This window comes from Sorex fumeus, unplaced genomic scaffold, assembly GCF_029834395.1.
Source record: "Sorex fumeus unplaced genomic scaffold, SorFum_2.1 ptg000162l, whole genome shotgun sequence".
NCBI lineage: Eukaryota > Metazoa > Chordata > Mammalia > Eulipotyphla > Soricidae > Sorex > Sorex fumeus.
In genome coordinates this window covers 1,419,877-1,441,034 of record NW_026606219.1, presented here as the reverse complement: position 1 = coordinate 1,441,034, position 21,158 = coordinate 1,419,877, and the positions used below count along the sequence as shown (strand labels likewise).

At 50.4% G+C, this 21,158-nt stretch overlaps 1 protein-coding gene across 7 annotated transcripts in view; it reads right to left on the bottom strand.

The window, feature by feature from the left end:
- The window catches only part of RBM10 (RNA binding motif protein 10), a 35,592-nt gene that overhangs the window by 3,152 nt on the left and 11,282 nt on the right, over window positions 1-21,158 (bottom strand). For 2 of the 7 annotated variants that reach the window (XM_056107334.1, XM_056107338.1), the window contains exons 3-15: window positions 12,358-12,541; window positions 10,574-10,804; window positions 8,656-8,725; window positions 6,677-6,750; window positions 5,163-5,249; window positions 2,887-2,947; window positions 2,576-2,752; window positions 1,754-1,914; window positions 1,487-1,584; window positions 1,313-1,400; window positions 565-751; window positions 262-401; window positions 58-175 (exon numbers count right to left, since the gene is read on the bottom strand). In XM_056107334.1, coding sequence (XP_055963309.1) covers window positions 58-175; window positions 262-401; window positions 565-751; window positions 1,313-1,400; window positions 1,487-1,584; window positions 1,754-1,914; window positions 2,576-2,752; window positions 2,887-2,947; window positions 5,163-5,249; window positions 6,677-6,750; window positions 8,656-8,725; window positions 10,574-10,804; window positions 12,358-12,541 — 1,676 coding nt within the window. The remainder of the gene's footprint in view (window positions 1-57; window positions 176-261; window positions 402-564; window positions 752-1,312; window positions 1,401-1,486; window positions 1,585-1,753; window positions 1,915-2,575; window positions 2,753-2,886; window positions 2,948-5,162; window positions 5,250-6,676; window positions 6,751-8,655; window positions 8,726-10,573; window positions 10,805-12,357; window positions 12,542-21,158) is intronic. The other 5 variants (XM_056107337.1, XM_056107336.1, XM_056107335.1 and 2 more) reach the window with 5 other exon arrangements.

Below are 21,158 nucleotides of genomic sequence, written 5' to 3'. Positions count from 1 at the left end.
CTGCTTTGTGAAGGCATTCCCTGATCCCCAAACCCACCATAGACCCAGGTCACTCACGGTACTGGCTGTAGGACTCCTGTGCATTGGGACTGCTGGCCGGCGGCAGGGTCGAACTGGAATGGGCTGGGTTCTGGAGTTCGGATTTGAGCACAGCGGGTGACATGATGGTGTATGACTGGTCACAGGGCCAGACAGGGGAAGAGGACTCAGCGTCTGCCAAGGTACCCTATGCCCCCAGGAGGCCCCCTGGAGTGCCCTTACCTGGCTGTTGGGAGCAGCACCCTGGCCACTGCTGGTATCAGCCGACTGCTGATAGATGCCAGGGGCACCACCAGGCTGGGCACGGGAGAAAGCTTGCAGTGACATGGCATCGGCTCCTGATTCAAGGGAAGTATCTGAACCTGTCATGAGGGATGGGACAGGACGGAACAGGACAGGGCAGCACAAGATGGGACAGGATGGGACAGGTGCGGAGAGGAGAAGGTGACCTGTGAGTGGTGGGGCCCTGGATTCTGTGCCTGCAGACCCACCAGGAGGGGCTCAGGGTGAAACGCGGGGGCTCACCTGCTCCTGCTGGGTCCCCTTTGGTTCCAGCCATGCCAGGGCCCTTGCTGCCCTTGAGGTAACCGTGGGCATAGAGGGATGATTCTGTGCCCTGGCTGCCACCATAGCCCTCGTCCTGCTGGTAGTAGCTGTAGTCGACTGATGGCTCCTCGGAGGTGGCCCAGGCACCCTCCCCACCCTGGGAGGCCTATGGGGCAGGTGGAACGAACTCATTAGCAGAAAAGGGGGCATACAGTACAGGAACCCTGCTAAGAAGCACCTGTCCTCCGGTGAGGCTATGATGGACAGAAAACATGCAGCCCAGTCACAGCAGAGCAGGGCAGTAACGAGGAGACTGGAACACAGATGTGCACCAAAGCGCTCCAAAAAGAGCACTGTGTGGTGTTGGTGCTGTAGGCTAGAGGCAGGAAGAGGCCATCCTCCCCTTCTTAGTCTCTCCTCCCATTTCCTTCCAGTCAGTCACTGGGTCCTCTTTATCACAGTTATAAGAGTTCAGGCTGGTCAAAAAAACTACTGAACGAGAACAAGCAGCCAGCAGGGCATCAAAAACAAAAGCCCAGGAGGAGGAGGCGACTGGGCAGAAGCTGCAGCGAGGCAAGACCCCTAAGCTAAGGTAGCAAGCGTGAGAGGGGGTTTGGGGTTCATGGAATAACCAGAACAGCAAGCTAGCCCTCCTGTTTGCAGAGAGGGCACAGGAAGGTCAAGGTAGCTCAGGTACAGGGACGCTGGGGCAGGAGTCATTGAGTACCTGTGAGATGGCCCACTGGGCCGCGGCAATGGCAGTACTGGCCACAGAGGCAGCATTGATGCGACTGCCTTCGTTGGAGGCCATGTCCCTGGGGAGGATGTCAGAGACTGGGAGTGAGATGGGAGGCCCCAAGCAGGGGGGCAGGCTAGGTGGGGACACCCAAGGGGCCCTGACCTCTTAGAGCCCTTGGCAAACTCAACGTTGATGGTCTTGCCGTCGATGGTGAGAGGCGGGTGAAGGGCCTGCAGGATCTGCAGTAGCTGGGCTGCCTCCTGGTAGAGGAGAGGCAGAGGCAGAAGGGTCAGGCCCGGGGAGGTCCCCGGCTCCATTGCCCCGTATCCAGGCTCAGGCCGCGTTGGAGGACTTGGGTCAGAGCCCTCCTCCTCCCCACCCCGGGGACCGGGCTCCCAGCTGCCCGGCCCCCCCCTGCGCCGCCCTCACCACGATGGTGGAGAGCTGGATGAAGGCGAAGCCACGGTTCAATTGCGTCTGTTTGTCTTTGATGACCCGAACGTTGGAGGAAGACAGCACTGCGTAGGGCGCCAGGGCCCCCAGGATAGAGTCCATGGTGCTGTGTGGGTTCAGGTTGCGCAAAATGATGGCTGTGCAAAGGAGCCCGATGTTAGGAAGTACTTATGGCATTCTGCTCCAGCCCCACCCTCAGGTCCCCCCCTGCAACACATTGCTCCCTTGTCTCTGGCCTCCATGTCTCTGCACCTATTCTTCCTCTTATCAATCCCTCCTGGCTAAAATCAGCTTGTCAGTCCAAGTTTTAGCTCAGTTGCTCACTTGTTGGGAATCTTCCCAACAGCCCTTGGACCCAAGTTAATGTCTCTGGGTGGTGCTGCTCCTCTGCTCCCCTCCACTGCAGTGCACCTCCACAAGGGGGAGTCTCCTAGGAGGACTAAGCTCTGGGCACCACCAACACTCTCATCTTTTTCTTCTTTCTTGCCTCTCCTCCCTCCCTCTCTCTCTCTCTCTCTCTCTCTCTCTCTCTCTCTCTCTCTCTCTCTCTCTCTGTGTCTGTCTGTGTGTGTCTCCCTCCCTCTCTCTCTCTCTTTCTCTGTTTTTGGGTCACATTGAAGGAAGGGGTGTGCTCAAGGCTTATTTCCTGTCTTCTCATCCAAGGATATCCACTGGAGATGCTCTGCGACCAAGTGAGGTGCATGAAAGGCAAGGACTTTAGTCCCCTTTTACTACTCTTAAAAGCCCAGCCCAGACACTCTAGGGTAAGGAGGAAGATGGAAGGAACAAAGGACTCACTGTCATTGGCATTCTCCGAGCTTGCCTCTGAGCCCTGGGACAGGGACTGGGAAGCCATCACTCCTTGGGCCTGGTAGGGCTGCGGCAGGGGGAGCAGACCCTGGCTCAGTTCTCTCCCACCCAGCGGCAAGGTCTGTTGATCCATCCTGGCACCCAGTGGCAGCTTCTGTTCTGCCTCTGTGAGGAGCAGAAGACAGGATGGTGACAAAGTGGCAGGGGCTCCAAGGCAGGTTCGCCTCCTCCCTGAGCATGACCCCTCACCATTTGCCTCCCTCTGATGTCCCAGGGCAAGCCGGCAGGGAAGGTCTCACCTGATTTGGGCACTCCACATTTGAAGCACTTCTCTCGGCGTTTGAAGTTCTGGACTCCGCACTGTGAGGCACAGGCCAAGTCGTCAGGGGGAGGGGAATTTCTACCACACCCCCTGAAGTTGGATCCAAAGATCCTCCAAGAATCCCACAAAGGGTAGGGTAGAACACTCTCTGAGCCACCAGGGGTGGCAGGGGGTTTTGGCAGTCATACTCAGTCCAACGATGCTTCCTTGTAGAGGGCCTCAAAGTTGTCCTCAGCACCATTCCCTCAGCTCAAAAATCATCCACTCATTTGCCCCATTACAAGCAGCAACTTCTCCAAGTTACAAACTCCCAAGCACGCTCCCCTTATATTCTTTGGCTGGTTCCTCTAACCCAAACTGGCCTCCTGTTCTGAAATCATCCAACACTTCTATCCTCAGAAGTCAGCAGCCCTTGTTTTGCCAGGATCACAGCTTCCTTCTTTTACCTCAAGGACTAGGCTAGCCTTGAGAAAGAAATGTGGCTTTGCTAATTCCCTCCTCCAGAGAGACACTCCCACCTTCCACCACATCATCTCCCCGAGTCCCCAGAGCGCTGCTCCTGTGTCAGATTCTACCCACACATCCAGGATGTGGCCTCTGTCCAATGACCAAACAGTAGGGAGCAGACTCTAGAAGAGGGCAGGTCTGTCTGCGGGAGACAGTCACCAACAGAGGCTCGGGGAAAAGAAAGGGCCAAGAGGGGCACAGCTTTCTCAGTTGGGCACAGTCATTAGAAATGTTTGATCTAGGAGTCCCAGCAGTTTGGTTTGACTTTGTGGGGGAAGTGAGCATTAGCAGAGGGAATAAGAGATTTTCTGTGGTTGGAAAGAAGAGACACAAAAGCTGAGGCTAGAGAACGAAGATGCAGTAATAGTGTTTGAGCTGACAAGCTGAGACTTGGGGGTGAGGGGGGGAGCATTAAGCGGAGAAGGAGGAACGTGGTTGGAAAGGAATGCAACAGGTTGAGAGGGTGGACAAAGAGGCAGCAAGCAAGTCAGCATGCCAGAGGGGTCCTCAAAGAATGTGCTGGTGAAGGGGGTGGTCTAAGCAGTGAGAATGGCAAAGAGATGAAGGGGGGGGGGGATTTCTGGGATAGATGTAACAAGACCTGGTGACCAACAGGATGGAGAAAGATACAGGAGTGGCAGGGGTTTGGCAATGTAGCTCAGTGGCTAAGGTACGTCTTGCTAAAGGATCCTGCATTTGGTGCAGAAAAAAAAAACTGGAAGAAAAATTCCTATTTTGAGGATCATCTGAAAACACAGAGGAATGGAATGTACAGTCAGTCTGACTCTGTACTTCAGAGACACTGGCTACCTGCCCGTGTTACGGTAATAAACAGATGTGTCAGCTCTTCCTCAGCAGTGTTCTTTCATTCTTCTGGGGGAAGAGGGTCGGGGTAGCAAAAAGGACTCCCCTGAAGGCTCAAATTCCAGCAGGCTCAGAGCTATGGAGGCAGATGCCTGACTGGAGATCTGGCCCTAGGGCAGCCCTCAAGTGGAACCTTGATCAGGAACAAGCCAGGTTGAAGGTACTGCTCCATCCCCATGGTTCCCTGCCCTTTGTGCTCTCTTCCTCTTAGGGAACATCTGCAAGAACTTGCACCCTTCGCCTCTGGTGGATCTTTGCTTGGTCAGAGTGCCCTTCAAGATCAGGTCACTGATACAGATGATCATCACAACCAGCACTTCAAGACAATGTCTGCACTTAAATCTCGCTGACTGGGGGTGGGGAAAGCTGAGTTGAAGCTGTTACTCTCTCAACACAGCTGTTTGACCCACACCCTGAAGAATGCAGGGGCTTCTCCTGGAATGGTGCAGTGCCAGGGATCAAACCCGAGCTCTTGCGTGCAAAACATACACCCAGTCCTTTGAGCCATTTCTCTGGCCCTCATACATATAGCTTAAGCCTCCCAACCACTTCTTGGGGGAGGTGTCCAACATGGGGGCAAGAGAGGCAAAGAGAGATCCAGAAGCCAGACCCAAGGATCATGGCAGGCAGATATGGCCATTCTCACACCAACCAGTATGGCTCAAGACACCATACTGCACACACCATATGACATCTCTGCTGTCACTGGTTTATGTACATTATCTGCTAAAAAGTCAGTTTGGACGTCAGGCAAGGAAAGGAGCCTAACCAGTTCTCAATGCCCAATATCCCACCTGGGAGGCCCCCAGGAAAATTCAAGATGATGCCACCACTGCTGCTGCTGTCTCTATCCACAGCAACCACTGCCCACCACCCCTGTACCTTATTACACAGCCAGTCCTCATTGATCTTGGGTTTGGGGTCGCTGTAGTGCATGGACACCTTCTGGCCCAGGATGTTGAGGGAGTGCTGTGGGAAAAAGCAGACGGCAGTGAGGCCCAGGCAGCAGTGCCCCACGCACCGTCTCAGCACAGGAGAAGAGAGTGAGTGAGCCCTTCAGCTGGATGGATGAGGGACAGGGAGCGGAGGGAGGCCGGAGAACGGACGAGGGAAGAAGGAAGGGAAGGAGGGAGGTAAGGCGCCACAGCCCTCAGGCGCAGCGGTTTGCTGCCTTTCCGGGCACGCGCACAAGCGCGCGCACACGCGTGATCACACACCACCAGGCACACAGTGCTCTGCTGGCCGATGCTTGCCGGACAGTGGGGAAACTCCTCTACTTGGCCCTATCACTGCCAGGCCACACTCAGGGCCAGCACAACTACAACAGGCTATACTTGGGGGTGAAGGGGGCAGGGAGGGGAGGGAGAGGAGGGGAGAGAGAAAGAGAGAGAGCAGAGCGCACGAGCGCTAGTGCTGGAGAAGGGGAAAAAAAGAAAGAGCCATATTTAAAAGATGGAAGTTCCTGCTTGTGAGGCTGTCTTGCATAGCTGGCTGGGTTCTGGGTCCACAGCACTAGCCTCTGGACCGGCAAAGCTGGCCTCAGGGCCACCCCTGCAGAACCCACTTTCACCACATCTGCCCCTGCTCCCTGAAGCCCACTCACTTAGAAGGCCCATAGTAGTGAGATGGGCTGTGAGTAAGTTTGGGCTTTGGGTAAGAGCAGATCTTACCCAAAAAGCGCATCTTACCCAACCATTTGACTAAGAGCAGATCCTTGGGTCTCTGTAGGCCCCCAAGCTGCCAGTTCGGGATCCAGTGCTGGGCTGAGGCAATAAGCTCCCTTTCCTCCCATCTGGTGGCAGAACTTCTCATCAGAGAGCAGGGCTGCTCCAAGCAGAGCTTAAGGAGTTATGACTCCTGGGAGGGGAGGGGAAGCTACTGGAATGAGTCCAGGGAATGAAACTACCACATCAGGCCAGTCCTTAGACCAACAGAGCAGCACTGGCTTCTCATGTGGAAATTCAAGGGTCAAGTGCACATGCAAGGGAGCTGGCAAAACGGTCTTTAGGTGCTGGATACCAGACAGTGTCAAGTTCTCTCTCTGCCTACACCCAGACCAGGACAGCCATCTGACAAGTGGAAGCCAAGCTGGGAGAAATCTCACTGGCACCCCTTTCTCTTGAGAGCTCAGCAGAAAAAAGTAGAGGGGGTGAGCTAGTACCTGGCGGTGGGGAGGGGCCAGTGGTGAGTGTGGGTTCTGGACGGGAAGCCCAGTGGGTAGCGAGAAAGGGGAAGAGGAGATAGTGAGGGTCAGGAAAGGGAGAGAGAGGGCAATAGGGGCATAGGACACAGGGCCACAGGGCAGGGAACTGTGTCCATAAGAATCAGGCGATGGGGAGCGCTCGATTACACAGTAGTATTTGTTTGGGGGGGGGGTTCAAGTGCGGCAAAGCAACCTGATTGGCTTCCATCCATCGTGTAGCGTCCTGCAAGTGACTAAACTCGACGAAGGCGAAGCCCCGGCTCTGACCTGGAGACAGCATTCAGATACAGACGCAGTGGGTTAGTCAACAGCTTTGGACACACGGCGTTCCCGGGGGCGGGACCCGAGGGGAGAGGATGGGGCTGAGAGGGAAGGGAGGAAAGAACAAAAGAAGGGAGAGAGAGAAAGAGAGAGAGAAAGAGAAAGAGAGAGAAGCAATTAAGAAAGACCAGGCATGGGAGGCAAGAGAGATGGGTGGGAGGGTAGGGAAGGAGGAGGAGGGAGAAAAAAATGGAGCTGACGAGAGATGGGAAGCATGGGGGAGAGACACACCAGCTAGGAAGGGAGAGAGAGAGACATGGGGCTCAGGCAGACCTGCCTGGCCAGCCGGGGTGGGGCAGAGAGATGGAGAGAAGCAGCTGTGAGTGGAAGGGTACAAGTAGAAGTCTGTTTCCGAAGGAGGGCAGATGTGCAGGCAGCTGGCACCACACGGCCAAAATAAATAAGTGAAGTGAGGGGGGACGGGGAGGGGGGAAGTCAACACAAGGCCCTGGGCACTGACGAGGGGCACTGTAACAGGTGTTTAATCAAAGGAGCTAAAGAAAGTTTGGGGTCAGTCTGCTTTGTGAGGCTACAAGGGCTCCAAGTCCACCAGAAGCACGGGGTTCGAGGACGAGTTAGGGATGCCATGTCCACTGTAGTCTCACTACAGTATAGGGAAGGGGTTCTTCATGAGGGAGCCACTGTAGGGCCAAGATGGGGAGTTTCCAACTACCCACAAGTTTGGGATCTCAAACAGCAGGATGGGGGGGGCTGGGAAAGGTCAGGAGAACCCTAAAGGATCGTGGGTCCTTCCCTGAGAGAAGTGCCCAGAGAAGGCTGCACATGGGGCACCACTTTGAGGGGAGTGCCAGAATCTCTCTCAGTATGCGTGGTTTGGCTGGGGGCAAGCAGTGCAAATCCTACAGGTCCCCAAGAGACCCCAGGCCTTGATAGGCTGTGGGAGAGGGATTTAGGGCTTGAGGCCACTTGCTCCTTCTTTGGAGGTACGCACCATGGGAACCTTTAGATGTATGTGGTGGGCTTGGGCAGGATGTGCTTGATCTCCAGAAGAATAACCATTAAGATGTACAGAAAGATGGAATGGCAGAGAGGGGGGGCCATAAGGGAGAGGGAGGGAGGGGGAGAAAATGAGGAAGGGAGGGAGAGAGAGGAGGAGAGAGGAAGGAAAAGAGAGGAGAGAGAGATGGATGGATGGAAATGAAAGCATAGGAAGGAGAGAGACTGAGAGATGGAAAGAAAAGCCCAGGCAGAGTGAGGCCCCACTGTGCCTGCCTTAGGGAGCCTGGGCCAGAGGTCCTGCAGAGATAACTTGCCCCCACCCCCTGTAGCCTCAGGCCAGCAGCCTACAAGAGGGAGGGAGGGAACAAGTGAGGCCAGAAATCCTGGCTGCTCTTTAGGAAGTGCCTTGGATGAGAACCGTCCCCTGCCTCCCCTCTTGAGACACATGGGTGGACAGCATCAGGCTAACTTTCTGGACAGGGGCAGAAAGGGGCTGGTACCAGAAACATGATGGGGAGAACACGAAGGGGCAGGGGCAGGAGAAGGAAAGAGAGGGTAGGGAGGACGTTGGGAGGGGGGTTACCATCTCGAATACTCAGTCTCAAAGAGGAAACTCCCCGAAGTCTGGCCCTGGCCCTGGCCCTGGCGAGAGCTCAGCTCAGCGCAGAGCTGCAGCCCCTCCCCAACAGCCCCAGTGGCTGCAGCTGCGTGGAGAGTAGGGGAAGGGCAAGAAAAGAGAGGAGACCCTCCCCCCCAGCTGCCCATTCCCAGCTGTGGCAGGGAAGGCAGGGTGGGGAGGGGGAGGGAGAAGGCAGAGGCAGGAGGGAGACTCAGAGGCTGAGGCTGGCCAGTGGAAGCGGGGGAGGGGGGGCACTGGGAACAAAAGCTCACCTGAGGATTTGTTCCGCATCAGCCGGACCTCCCGGGCTTGGACGCCATGGGACTGCAGCTGGCCACGGATCTGTACAGGGAGATACAGATTGGGGTGGGCTCAGCATAAGGGGGGCTGCTGGGAATTAGAGACCAGCTGAAGGCTTCAAGGACCCAGAGAGGGGTCCTCAGTGAAATAGATATGGTCTCCTCTCCCTCTCTCAGGGCTTTTTCCAGTGACCATGGCCCCAAACCCACAACCAGTCCCCAGGCTCACTTTCGGCCCCAGACCTGCAGAGTGAATCAAAGGAGGAACAGGGCACAGTGCAGGGTGAAGCATGGTAGCGTGATGACCGTCAGGGGCAGAGAACAGTAAGAATGCAAGCAGGCCAGCAACTCAAGAACCGCGGGTAGGGAGGGGCTGAGAGAGAAGCAGATTTTGAGGCTGGGTGCAGCCACAAAAGCAAGGACAGCTGGGATGCCATTCCTGCTGCCTGCTTGCTCACAAAGGGACTGCCCTCCAGCTTGCATCAAGAGACCCAGGAGACAAATACCCAACTGGGAACGAATGGGCTCTGAGTGAATGCTGGCCATGTGCCCTAGACAGTGAGTAGAGCGGTAACTTGGGACAGAGAAAAAAAAGGTGTGGCTGAAGGCTTTTGGAAAGCTTCCTGGACGTGGTTAAGTTGGAGGGAGGCAGCAGAGGCAATCTGGGCTTTGACGAGCTGAGGTAGGGCATCAGGGGACATGGACAATTTCTTCATTACATAAACAAATGAAGATTAAACACACACAAACACACACAAATACACAAACATACACACACATGATCAAAAGGATGAGAAAGGTACGAATATTTCTCAGGATGGCAAATGCTTGAGGAGGGTTCTGGGAACAGCAAGAATGTGAGCTGAGATTCGCACCCATCTCTGCTCTGCCTTTCACTGGCTGAGAGACCTGGAGCAAGTTACCTTACTACAGGGACCCAGTGACCTCAAGCACAGAATGGAAACATAAAGTACCATCCACAAAGGGTATCTGTTAGGATCAAACCAGAGCTGGCACAGAATCCACGCTGTAAGAAATCCTTGAACACCAGCACTCAATGACCACCTGACCCGAGAGAGGCAGGTGGGCCAGCCTTGAGACGCTCTTAGATAGACAGGTGCTGCTATATCCTACGTGACAAAACAGGCAGCTGGCAGACGTCAGAGGAGGGCCAAGCAAAGAATTCACAGTCAGAAGCAAGAATCAGGGAAGCTAGTGACACTTTGTGGGCCTCTTATTGCAAGTGTTTAAAGAAACAGGCTGAAAAAGGGAGGAAGATGGAAAGGATAGAATGTCACCAAAGAATACAAGGCATAGAGGCTGTCAGCAGCAGCAACGGAAAACCAAAACCAAAACCAAAACCAAACCAAACCAAACCAAAACCCCAAGGCTTCACTGCCAGGCCTGTGAAATTTGACACTGCTGACAAAAAGAAGGTAGAAGGTTGAGGAGGAGGAGGAGGATGGTAGGATAAGAAACCTCAGAAAATCCTATTGGGAACTTTCCTATCCTTAGGGCCACAGGGCTCCGGACACAGGGCTCCTAAGTCACCTCTGCCACCTGCAATACCTGGCACTGGGCCTGACTAGCTGTCCCTAGATCCGTATGTGCAGAATACATGAACGAGCAGTGGAATGTGCGCGAAGATTCCTGTTTCCTCCCAACTCCACCACCACGGCCTCCTCAGCCACCTACTGGATACTCCTTTCCCCGACAAGGAGACAACGGGGTTTACCCGAAGGACAGATCAGTGCTGAGGCACAGGAGTGAGGGGGAAGAATGGATGAAAGCCGCTGAGGCTGGGAGTGAGGGAGAAGTTGAGGCCCCCTTGTGGAGACCCAGCCTGGCCTCCTGTACTGCTGCCTGCCCGGGGCCATTAGGGGGCACGTACGTCATCCTCAGTGGCTGCCTGTGGCAGCATCCTCAGCATGACGATGTTACTGGCCTTCTCCTCCTCCTCCTCCTCCTCATCCTCCTCCTCCTCCTCCCCTTGCTCGGTCCGATAGTCCTGGTCCTGATAGTCGCCGTCTCGGGGGAAGCCTGGTGGGCCTGTGGGGCTGTGCCTGTGCCGCCTCCGCCGCCTACGCTGAGTCTCGGAGCCCGGGGAGGCCTCGTACGAATCCTGGCCGACAGAATGAGATGAGTGACACCAGACGGGTAGTCAGTCTGGGGTGGGCCTAGGGGCTGGCTGCTGGCTCTCTGAGGCAGGCAGGCTCTGAAAGCCAGGGCTGGGCGGGCTCCGGCTAAAGGCTCAGGGCAGGCAGGGTGGGGACACTGGGGCTGCAACCCTTCAGGGCCTGGAAATTCTTCACAGGGCAGCTAGGGAGACACATAGTGGAGAGTAGGGGATGGGAGGGTGCTATACCTGTAGAGATGGGGGAGTGGAACTCCAACTGGCAGGTGACAAGATACTGCTACTGCTTAACTCTCCAGGGGAAGTGACCACGGACTTGGTAGCCTAAACTCTGGCCTGTTTCTCTCCCCTCCTGCTTTACCATCTGGTTTTGGCTAGCAGCACACAGTTGCTCCTTGGATCACAGAAGGCCACGCGTTGCTTATGATCCCCAGTCTGGGCCTGGGCCCTGCAACCATGTTGTAGGTATAGGAACAGCTTATGATCTTGACCAGAGCCAATCAGAGGAGCACATAAACGGTGTGAGGGCCACAGCAGACCACCTGGTCCCTGACACCTCTGCCAAGCCAGCATTTCATTACCATCAGGTTCCCCCCACAGGGTGTGGTCCCGGGGTTCCTTTAAGAACTGAAGAAGGCCAGGTGTAGGTCTAGCCCTCTCTTGCCCTCAGTGCGAGGTGGGGGGTGGTCGCAGTGCTCCACCCACACTCTTTTCAAGGGTCGCCCCAGGGTCCACATGGATCTCTGAAGACTTCTAGACACAGCACACTGTCCCGAGTAAGCCTGACTGCCCACCACTAGGGTTCTGGTACTGCTTCCCCCCAGTGGGTGGCTGAAGGTCCTCATTCTGTTCCAAGGATTGGGGGTGACAAGAGGCATCTTTACACTCCCTCGGACAGGAGAGCTGTCTGCTTACTTTGGACCATGTCCAACTGCCCCTCTCAGCTAGAGGTCCTCTAAGGCCAAGCTATTTCTTCCCCTCAGATGGGCTCCAGAAGGTGTGCGGCATCCTACCTCCCACTTCCCTCAGGCTAACACTAACAGCCCAGCATGAAAAGGACTTCTGAACCTGAAAGAGAGGCCCAAGGAGTTCTTCTCCTTCTGCTGAGGGCCCGCCACCACTGGGAATGCTCATATAGCTGCTCTGCGTGGTGATACCTGTGTTCCCAGTTCTCTCCCAACCTCAGAAGGAGAGTCCCAAGCAAGAGGGTCTGCAAGCGACCTGATTGGCTGGGAACAGGCAGTAGTAGGGCTTGTAGCAAACCATGGATCCCCCACAACTGCACAACAGGGAAGAAAGGTAAGAGGTGGTAGTGAGGGCCCCTCAGAAGTAGAGTCAAGCATGTGGAAGTCAGGGAGCCCCAATTCAGGAGAGGAGCCCGTCAGAGAAGGGAGTGGGGACAGACCATCCAGGTGCGGCAAAGCCACCGAGCAGAGTCGGAAGGCACAGGGCCAAAAGCTATCTGCACACAATGCTGCAGCCAGACAGGCCCTGCAAAGAGCCGCCCACCAAGGACTGGCCCAGTACTCCGCAGCCCTCACCTCCGCACTCTGCTCCTCGGAAGAGTCGTCATAGTCGTGTTTGCTCTCCTGGCTACCATACTCTCGGGGGTATGAACGGTAGTCCATGTCCCGGTAGTCGTGGTCTCGGCTACGGTTCTCCCCACCATCATCCTGTGAACGGTCAGTGGCTCCATAGCGGCCTGTCCTGTCTCCACGACCACCTCTGGGGGGAAGAAGGGAGGGATTAAAGGCTGGTCCTTTCACCAAGGGGCAAGAGAAGGAGCTTCCTCACCCACGTACCAGATCAGTCCCATTCCTAGCCAGGAATCCTAAAGGGTGTTCCCAAGGGATGAGCAGGCTGCCGCCTCTCAAATTAGCCCCCAGCTCTCCAATCTATGCTTGTATGCCTTCACTGGGCCCTCAAGTGTGGCTTCCTGTCTGATCTCCTTACCTCCACCCACCCTTCTCCAGGCTCGTTCTCTATTTAACAGGAATGTACAAAAAGGCAAAGCCAATTTAGGCCCCAGAGCAGCATTGCAGCATTTGCCTTTAATGGTTCACTCCACCTCAAGAGAAAACAGCAAAATATTCACCAAAGGCCTACAAGGTCTTCAGGGTCCTATGGGATGAAGTCCCTACACACACTCTCCCTCCACCCCAACGTGCATTGCATCACTCAGTCCCTCTGTTTCAGGGTCACTTGCTAACAATAACAGTTGTTTTGTCACAAAATTTTCCTACTGTGATAAATGTAAAATAATCTCGAAAGTGTGCTTGCTCTTCAAGTCTGTATTCTCCCCTCAAAGCCTATGTCACTTGCTTCTCTCTGTCTGCAGTTTTTTTTCCACTCTGGAGAAGTCCATGTTCTCTCTTGAACAACTATTTCCTCTTTTCCTCTCCATCACATATTTCAAAGTAATATATATATATATATATATATATATATATATATATACACATATACATATACATATCTCATTCAATAAAAACTATGTTGCTGGGGCCGGAGCAATAGTACAGTGAGTAGAGTGCTTGTCTTGCATGCAGACAACCTGGATTTAATCCCAGAACCCCATATTGGTTCCCCGAGGCCTGCCAGGAATGATCCCTGGGTACAGAGCCAGGAGAAAGCCCTGAACACTGCTGGGTATGGCTCAAAAACCAAACAACAAAACAAAACAAAAAAAACTAATAAAAACTGTCCTCCTTTACACCAAAAAAACTACCTAGAAGTTGATTTTATTTGCATTTATTATTTAAGAAAGTCTCCAGATTGTGATCTCTGAGAAATGAGGACACCATCCCACTTGATCCACTGCTCCAGTTCCCAAAAACTTAAGGGCCTAGCACTTAACTTTATAACTTTAGTAGGTGCCCAAAAGTTATGTTTTATTTTATTTTTATATTTTTGATCTGGGGGTCACACTAGACGCTGCTCAGGAGCCACCCCCCTCAGGGCTTGGCAAACCATGTGATACTGGGAAACAAACCTGTGTCTCTTCCAGGCAAAGTGCGAGTTCAACCCATTGAGTCATTTTTCTGGTCCCCAAAGTTGTCCTCAAAGTTACACAATGAGTTTACACTACTCTAAAATCATCCCATGTGTTTATTTAAAACAACAAAATACCAAACAGTATAGACTACTACCAGTAGAATCTCAATCCTGGTCAAAATCAATACTAAAATGTTATGATGCCATCATTAATATTATTCTACAGATAACAGATCAAAGAATGAAGAAATCAAATGCTCAAGAAGAGAAGGTAAGATTACCATCATTTTTAGATATGAGGCTACATGCCTGCAAAATAAGCTAAAGAGAATTCACTGAAAAGGTGACTACCGTACATTAAGTCAGTAAGAACAAGGGTACAAAAGTAATCTACAGTAATAAAAACCATGCCCTTATTCAGGTAGCCACTATTTAGAAAATAGGATGACCCTAAAAAGAGCTGCACCAAATGGTTAAATAATTCATACTTACAAAACCAGGGCACACTGGAAACGGTCCAAGATCAAAATGGAAGAAATGAAATCATAAAGAAGCAAGGGATGGGGAACAGAGAGAGAGCACAGTAACTTGGGTTAAGGCACATGCCATGCACATGGCTGACCCTGTTTTGATTCTCTGCACCACATCAAGGTCTCCTGAACACCACCAGGCGTGTCCTCCTAATCTCTCCAAATAAAACCCCAAGGGATCAAGGGATGAATTTTGTGATAGTAGTGAAATAGGGAAAACTATGACCCCCAATTTAAAGCCATAGAAGATTCTTGATCATAACGCTATAAAAACACTTCTGGGTCTTGAGCTCATCTGTAGTATAGAGGTGAGGAATCTGCACGTATCTAAACCACTAGACTGAACACCACTGAAAGCATGGGACCAGACTGTCAAGGATAGACTGGGGGCTGGGAGGGAATCTTGGAGTCATTGGAGTCATTGGAGTCAATCTTGGAGTCATTCAAAGTGGCAACATTGTATCTCTGTGGCTCTACTGTCAGACACCTTGCAAATCATACTGTCTACATTTTAAAAAAAGTAACATTATCAAAAACTAAACTAATAATTTTGACTTGGGGAAAAAACAAGACACTTTTTAATTTATTTTTTGATTGATTTTTGCAGTACCAGGGAAGAAACTCAGGGCTTCACACTGAGTAAGGCAAGTATTGACCCTAAGCAGGTTATTTAAAAACAAAAGTTAAAAGTTTCTTTGACCCTAAGCAGGTTATTTAAAACAAAAGTTAAAAGTTCCTCTTTTTTTTCTGATTTCTGTTATTTTTATGTGACACCCAGCGGTGCTTACTGCTTACTCCTGTCTCTGCTCAGGGATCATTCCTGGAAGACCATATGGGGTGCTAGGGATGAAACCTAGGTCAGCCACAAGCAACTCAAACACCACCTGTTGTACAATTTCTCTGGCTCCAAAATTCCACTTGTATATATGTTTTGAAATAACTTTTATTGAAATAAGACATGTATGAGGAAGCCGGAGAGATAATACAGCTGGTAAGGCAGCTGCCTTATACCAGCTAACCCAGGTTCAATCCCTAGCATCCCATATGGTCCCTTGAGCATGACCAGGAGTGATTCCTGAGCACAGAGCCAGGAGTAACTCTTGAGCATTGCTAGGTGTGGATGTAACCCCCCAAAAAAGTCTTTTTTTTTAAAAACTTTTATTTTATTTATTTTTTTTATTTATCATTTTTTTTATTAGTGAAACACCATGAAGTATACTTATAGACTCACAAATTTTTGTGCTTGGGTTTCAGTTATACAATGATCAAGTACCCATCCCTCCACCAGTGCCCATCCTCCCCCACCACGGGTCCTATCATCCCTCCGACCCCCCATCCTCCCCCCCCCCCCGTCCCACCCTGCCGCTGTGGCAGGGCATTCCTCCCTGTTCTCTCTCTCTTCTTTCCCCCAAAAAAGTCTTAAATAAAAAATTAACCATTTTTAAAACTCAAACATTTTATTTTATTTTTACTTGTTGTGTTTGCAGTGGTGCTAGTGAACAAATGCAGGCCCTCTTTTATACAAATCAAGAGCCCTGAGTGCAGCTGCGTGTGGCCCACAAAACAAAAAAAACCCACCAACAACAAAAAATTCAAGATCTCATACATATTTCTGTTGTTTTGTTTTGGAGCCACACCTAACAGTGCTCACACATGACTCCAGTCATTGCTCCAGAACTGTATGTGTTGCCAGGGATTTGAACCAGGTTGCATGCAAGCAAGCGCTTCACCCTTCTGTACTATCTCTAGCCCTATTTTCTGGAAAATAACCCCTTATGAGAACTATGATCTGCACATGTTCCTACATTCTACGCATTGTCTTTTCTTCACTTTTAATTTTATGTGTGGGGTTCTACTCAAGTTTTCGGAATGCCAGGGCTCCCTCATGTAAAGCATGTGCTCCAGTCCTCTAAGCCACCTTCCTGCCTCCAATGGGCTGTCTTCCACTCTCTTGAATAGTTCCTTTGACATGCAGAAATTTCTCTTTTTGGGGAGTGAGGGGAAGTTGGGCCACATCTGGCGGTGCTCAGGGATCACTCCTGGCAGTGCACAGGGTACCAAAAGCAGTGGTAAGGGCTGTACTGGTGCCTGAATGCAAGGCCAGTGCCGTAACCACTCTACTATCCCTCTGGGCCGACACAAGTTTCTAACTCTGCCCTGGAGACAGTACTATGCTTGACTTGCACACAGCTGATCCCGGTACAACCCCTAACACCTCATATGGTCGCCTAAGCACCATAGCACAGAACCAGAAGTAAGCTCTGAGTACCACAAGGTGTGGCTTGCCCCACCCCACAAAAACACAATTCTAACCTTGAGGAACTCAAGCTTCTAACAAAATAATCTTAGATTTACAAGAGTTCGAAAAAGAGTTCTTTACCCTGTCTCCCTTAATGTTAACAGAAACAAAAATAGTTGTCTAAGTTTAAAAAATTAACAACAGACTGTAGTAGAATTCGACTAATATTTCCAGTATGGATTTTTCAAAGAAATTTTTCCATTTTGTCCCTTTGGTTTCCTCTGGCCTATGAATATGTTTGTCTTTTCTAGGTTTTTTAAAAAATGACCTTAACTGTTGTGGTGAGTCAGGATCAGATAGACTGTAGAATGGGCTTATCTGATATGTTCTTATAATAGTTGAGATTATGAAAATTATGGATTTGGGGGAAAAGAATAAAGATGTGCTACCTTTTGACTGTATCATATCAGGAGCACTGCATAACTTATCACTGTTGAAGCTGACCTTGATCAACTGGTTCCAGTGGAGTTTGTCAGATTTCTCTAGTCAAGTTTTTTGCCCTGTTGGATAATATAAGCAGAGGGGTTCCTTCTTGGTTGCTTGAACCCTGGTGTCATGCTTGCAAAAGCATGTGCTAAGTCACATTCCTGGCCTGATTTGTGAATATGTTAATAAACTTAACAGATTACAAAACTATAAATGTTTGACAACAAACTGTTGACAACTGTTTCGATGTCCCATATGGGAAAGAAGGGAAGTTGGAAATAGCTGGCAAAAATAAAAATCCATATAACTTCTAGCCCATATCCTCCTGGGAATATAATGTACAGATATATTTGCATATGTGCGAAGACAGCATTAGCAATGCTTTTTTCATAACAGCAAAAGACAAGAAACTTAGAGGGGTCTGGGATACGGCTCAATAAGTAGAACACATACACAGAAAGAAATAGAACACAAGGGGCCAGAAATAGTACAGGGGTTAAGGGCACATGATTTGTGTGTAGCCCACCTGTGGTTCAATCCCCAGAACCACATATGGTCCCCCGAGTACAGCCAAGAGTGGTCCCTGAGTGCAGAGCCAGAAGTAAGCCCTGAGAAGCACTGGGTGTGACCCAAAAACAAAATAAAACAAAACAAAAGAGGGAAATCCTTTTTTTAAAAAAGAGGCTGGACTCTTTACAATAGCCAGAATCTGGAAAAACCCTGAGTGCCCGAGAACAGATGACTGGTTAAAGAAACTTTGGTACATTTACACAATGGAGTACTATGTAGCTGTTAGAAAAGACGAAGTCACGAAATTTACATACAAGTGGTACTACATGGAAAGTATCATGTTAAGTGAAATGACTCAGAAAGAAAGGGATAGACATAGAAAGATTGCATTCATCTGGGGAACATAAAGTAACAAAATAGGAAACTAACATCCAAGAATGGCTGAGATTAGTACCAGGAATTTTACTCCATGACTTGGAGGCCAACCACACATACTAGGGGGAAAGGGAACTCAGATAAAGAGGGGAACACCAAATAAAGGTGTTGGGAGGATCCTCCCAGGATGGGAGAAGCATGCTGAAAGTAGACTATAGACCAAACATGATTGCACTCAATGTTTCTTTTGCAAAGCACAACACCCAAAAGGAGAGAGAGAACAGATGGGAATGCCCTGCCACAGAGACAGTGTGGGATGGGGGGGATGGGGGGTGGGAGGGATACTGGGATCCGTGGTGGTGGGAAATGGGCACTGGTGGAGGGATGGGTATTTGACCATTTTATAATTGAAACCCAAGCACAAAAAGGTGTAAGTCTGCAACTGTACCTTATGATGTCTCACTATTTAAAATTTTCTTAAAAAAAAGAGGCTGGCGTAGGGGAAGAGGGATAGTACAGCAGGTAGGTGGTTGCCTTGCATGTGGTCAACCAGGGTTCATTCCCCAAACCAGCATATAGTCTCTGAGTCTGCCAGGAGCGATTCCTAGGCATCACGATCACAATCATCCTCTTGTTTGTCGATTGCCTTAAGCAGGCCCCAGTAACGTCTATTTGTCCTAGCCCTGAGATTTTAAAAAATGCCATATTCAAGGCTCTTTCAGGATTAGGAGAATGAGATCCATCATTGTTACTGGTATTTGGTATATTGGGTACACCACGGGGAGTTTGCCAGACTCTGCCGTGTGGGCAGGTAACATTTGGTAACCTGCCAGGTTGTCCAAAGAATGAGATAATAAGATGTCTGGAGCTTCCGGGAGCTGGGTTTTATAGTCTCTGGGTCTTGGCCGTTGATGGGATTACACGGTGGTAGGGGGGTGGCGCAGTTGCTGGGTGTGACCCCTGCCTACTGGAAGATAGAGGATCTGGGTGGAAGATGCTCAGCCCCGATCCGAGCAGGCTAGGAGATCTCAGCCCCGGGACCTGCATGCCTTTGTTCCTCTGCCGGTACTTTCATGCATGTGGCAGCCTGGGAATAGAAGATGGAAGATCTGGGTGGAGGATCCTAGGCATAGAGCCAGGAATAATCCCCTGATTAAACTTGATGAAACCTCCAGGTATGACCTCCAAACAAAAAAATGGCCCGGGGGCAAGAGATAGTGCAGGGGCAAAGGCAATAACCTTGCAAGCAGCTATGAACCTGGTTTAAATCCCCAATGGGTCAATCCTGAGCACAGAGGCAGGAATAGCTCCTGAGCACTGCCAGTTATGGTCCAACCTCTACCTCTACCCCCCAAAAATGGTCAGAAGGGCCAGGTATGATAAAGTTCAGTTGTAGACTACTTGCCGTACATGTGTGAGACCCCAGGACTGATCTGTAATGCTGAAAGAAAAATTTTTATAAGGCCAGAAGAGAGGAACCTCACCAAATTGTAAAACATAATGGTAGAACAACTGAAACATGAATAGGAGATTAATTAAACAGTCTGTAGTATATGAAAGCACACATGGTAATGCAGACTAAGTCAAAAGTTGCACTTCAAATTAATGAAGAAGTTGATTAGTCAGTAAACACTAGCTGAAATAACTGTCTGGTCCACAGATTAGCAACTATAATCTGTGGGCCAATCTGAGTCACCTCAAATAACTGTTTGCTTTTTTTCAAACAGATAATACTCATTCATTTACATTCATTTACATACGCTCTAGTTTTAGCCTCAGAGGTGCAAACAAACATTGTATACCTGCAACATTGGTCTACAATGCCAAAAATATCCACTATTTGGTTCATTACAGAAAAAGTGTATTGGTCTCCTCTGAGTTGTGGGGCCAAGTATGAAGATTAAGTGGCAGACAACATACCTTGCATGCACAATCCCCTGGGGACAGCAGGGTCCCCTTGAGTACTTCAAGATGTGGCACCAACAACAATTAAAAATAATGCAATAGGGCTGGAGATGTGTCTCAATGGCAAAATGTATGCCTTGAATGGATGAAAACTCGGTCCAATCCCTGCCACCATAAAAAACTTTATTCAAGAAAAAATAAATATGTTATTCTCCCTTTGAGGGAGATGAGGAGGCATAGTCGGCTGTGCTCAGAGGACTATATGCTATGCCAGGAAATGAACCAGAGTTGACTGCATGTAAGGGAAATGTCTTAACCCCTGTATTATTTCTTCAACCTACTCTGTCTCACTTCTTAAAGCAATTATAGATAGAGGAAAAATATAAATTACCTTGGGCTAGAAAGAAAACTCAACCGATGGGAGTGCATGCAGGCTGGGCTTTAACACTGAACTGTTCTGCTGGCTTGGTAAATTAATGTCAGTGACTCCCGGCCCCCCTGATCACAGCTTGGGAGCCCCCCACATCCCAAAGAAAAAGAAAAGAAAAAAGACCAACTCAACCAGAAAAAAAACAAAAGTCATTTAAAAAGCTGATAAATCTGACTTCAAAATAATTTTAAAATACTCACAGTGTGAAAAACACCATAAATAAGTGATATGGCAACCGCAGTGAAATGTTAGTGGTAGAATACAGTGGACAGGTTTAGGCATGTTCGTTGTTAAAATTCTTTCAACTTGGGGGTATGGTGCCACAAGCAGGTCAATCTGTACCTGTGAGGGGAGTGCATCAGCAGCCTGATGGCAACGTCAGACTTCCAGATACCCCCAAATTGCTGCTGTGCCTTTGGCCAGGCCCCAAAAACTTGGGGCAAAGTTTACCAAGAAAGTAAACGGCCAAAAGTTAGGTATGTGAGAGACATACCCACAAACCACCTCCGGCTCAGCTATATAATTGGAGGCATGGCCTCTCTGGTTCCTGATCGAACTGCTTAACGGCCATGATCCCAGAGACTCACAAACAAATCTCGAAACCCAACGGCTTTTGGCAGAAATGTGTCCGTCCAGTCCATGCAGTAGGTTACTGGCGCTGGGCCACCCCAGGTGGGAATCGGTTTCATGCCTTGGCCTGATCCCCCTGGGGGCCCAGTGGCTGCCATCCTCCAGAGGCCACTGGACAGTCAGGTTTGGGCCCACAGAGATGAGATATGTGGGGCCTCATGGGATGGGGATGGAGCCGGTCCTTTCCACCCCATCCCAACAAGACCTCAAGTCACTGCCCACAAACAGCTTCTTTGGCTCCTG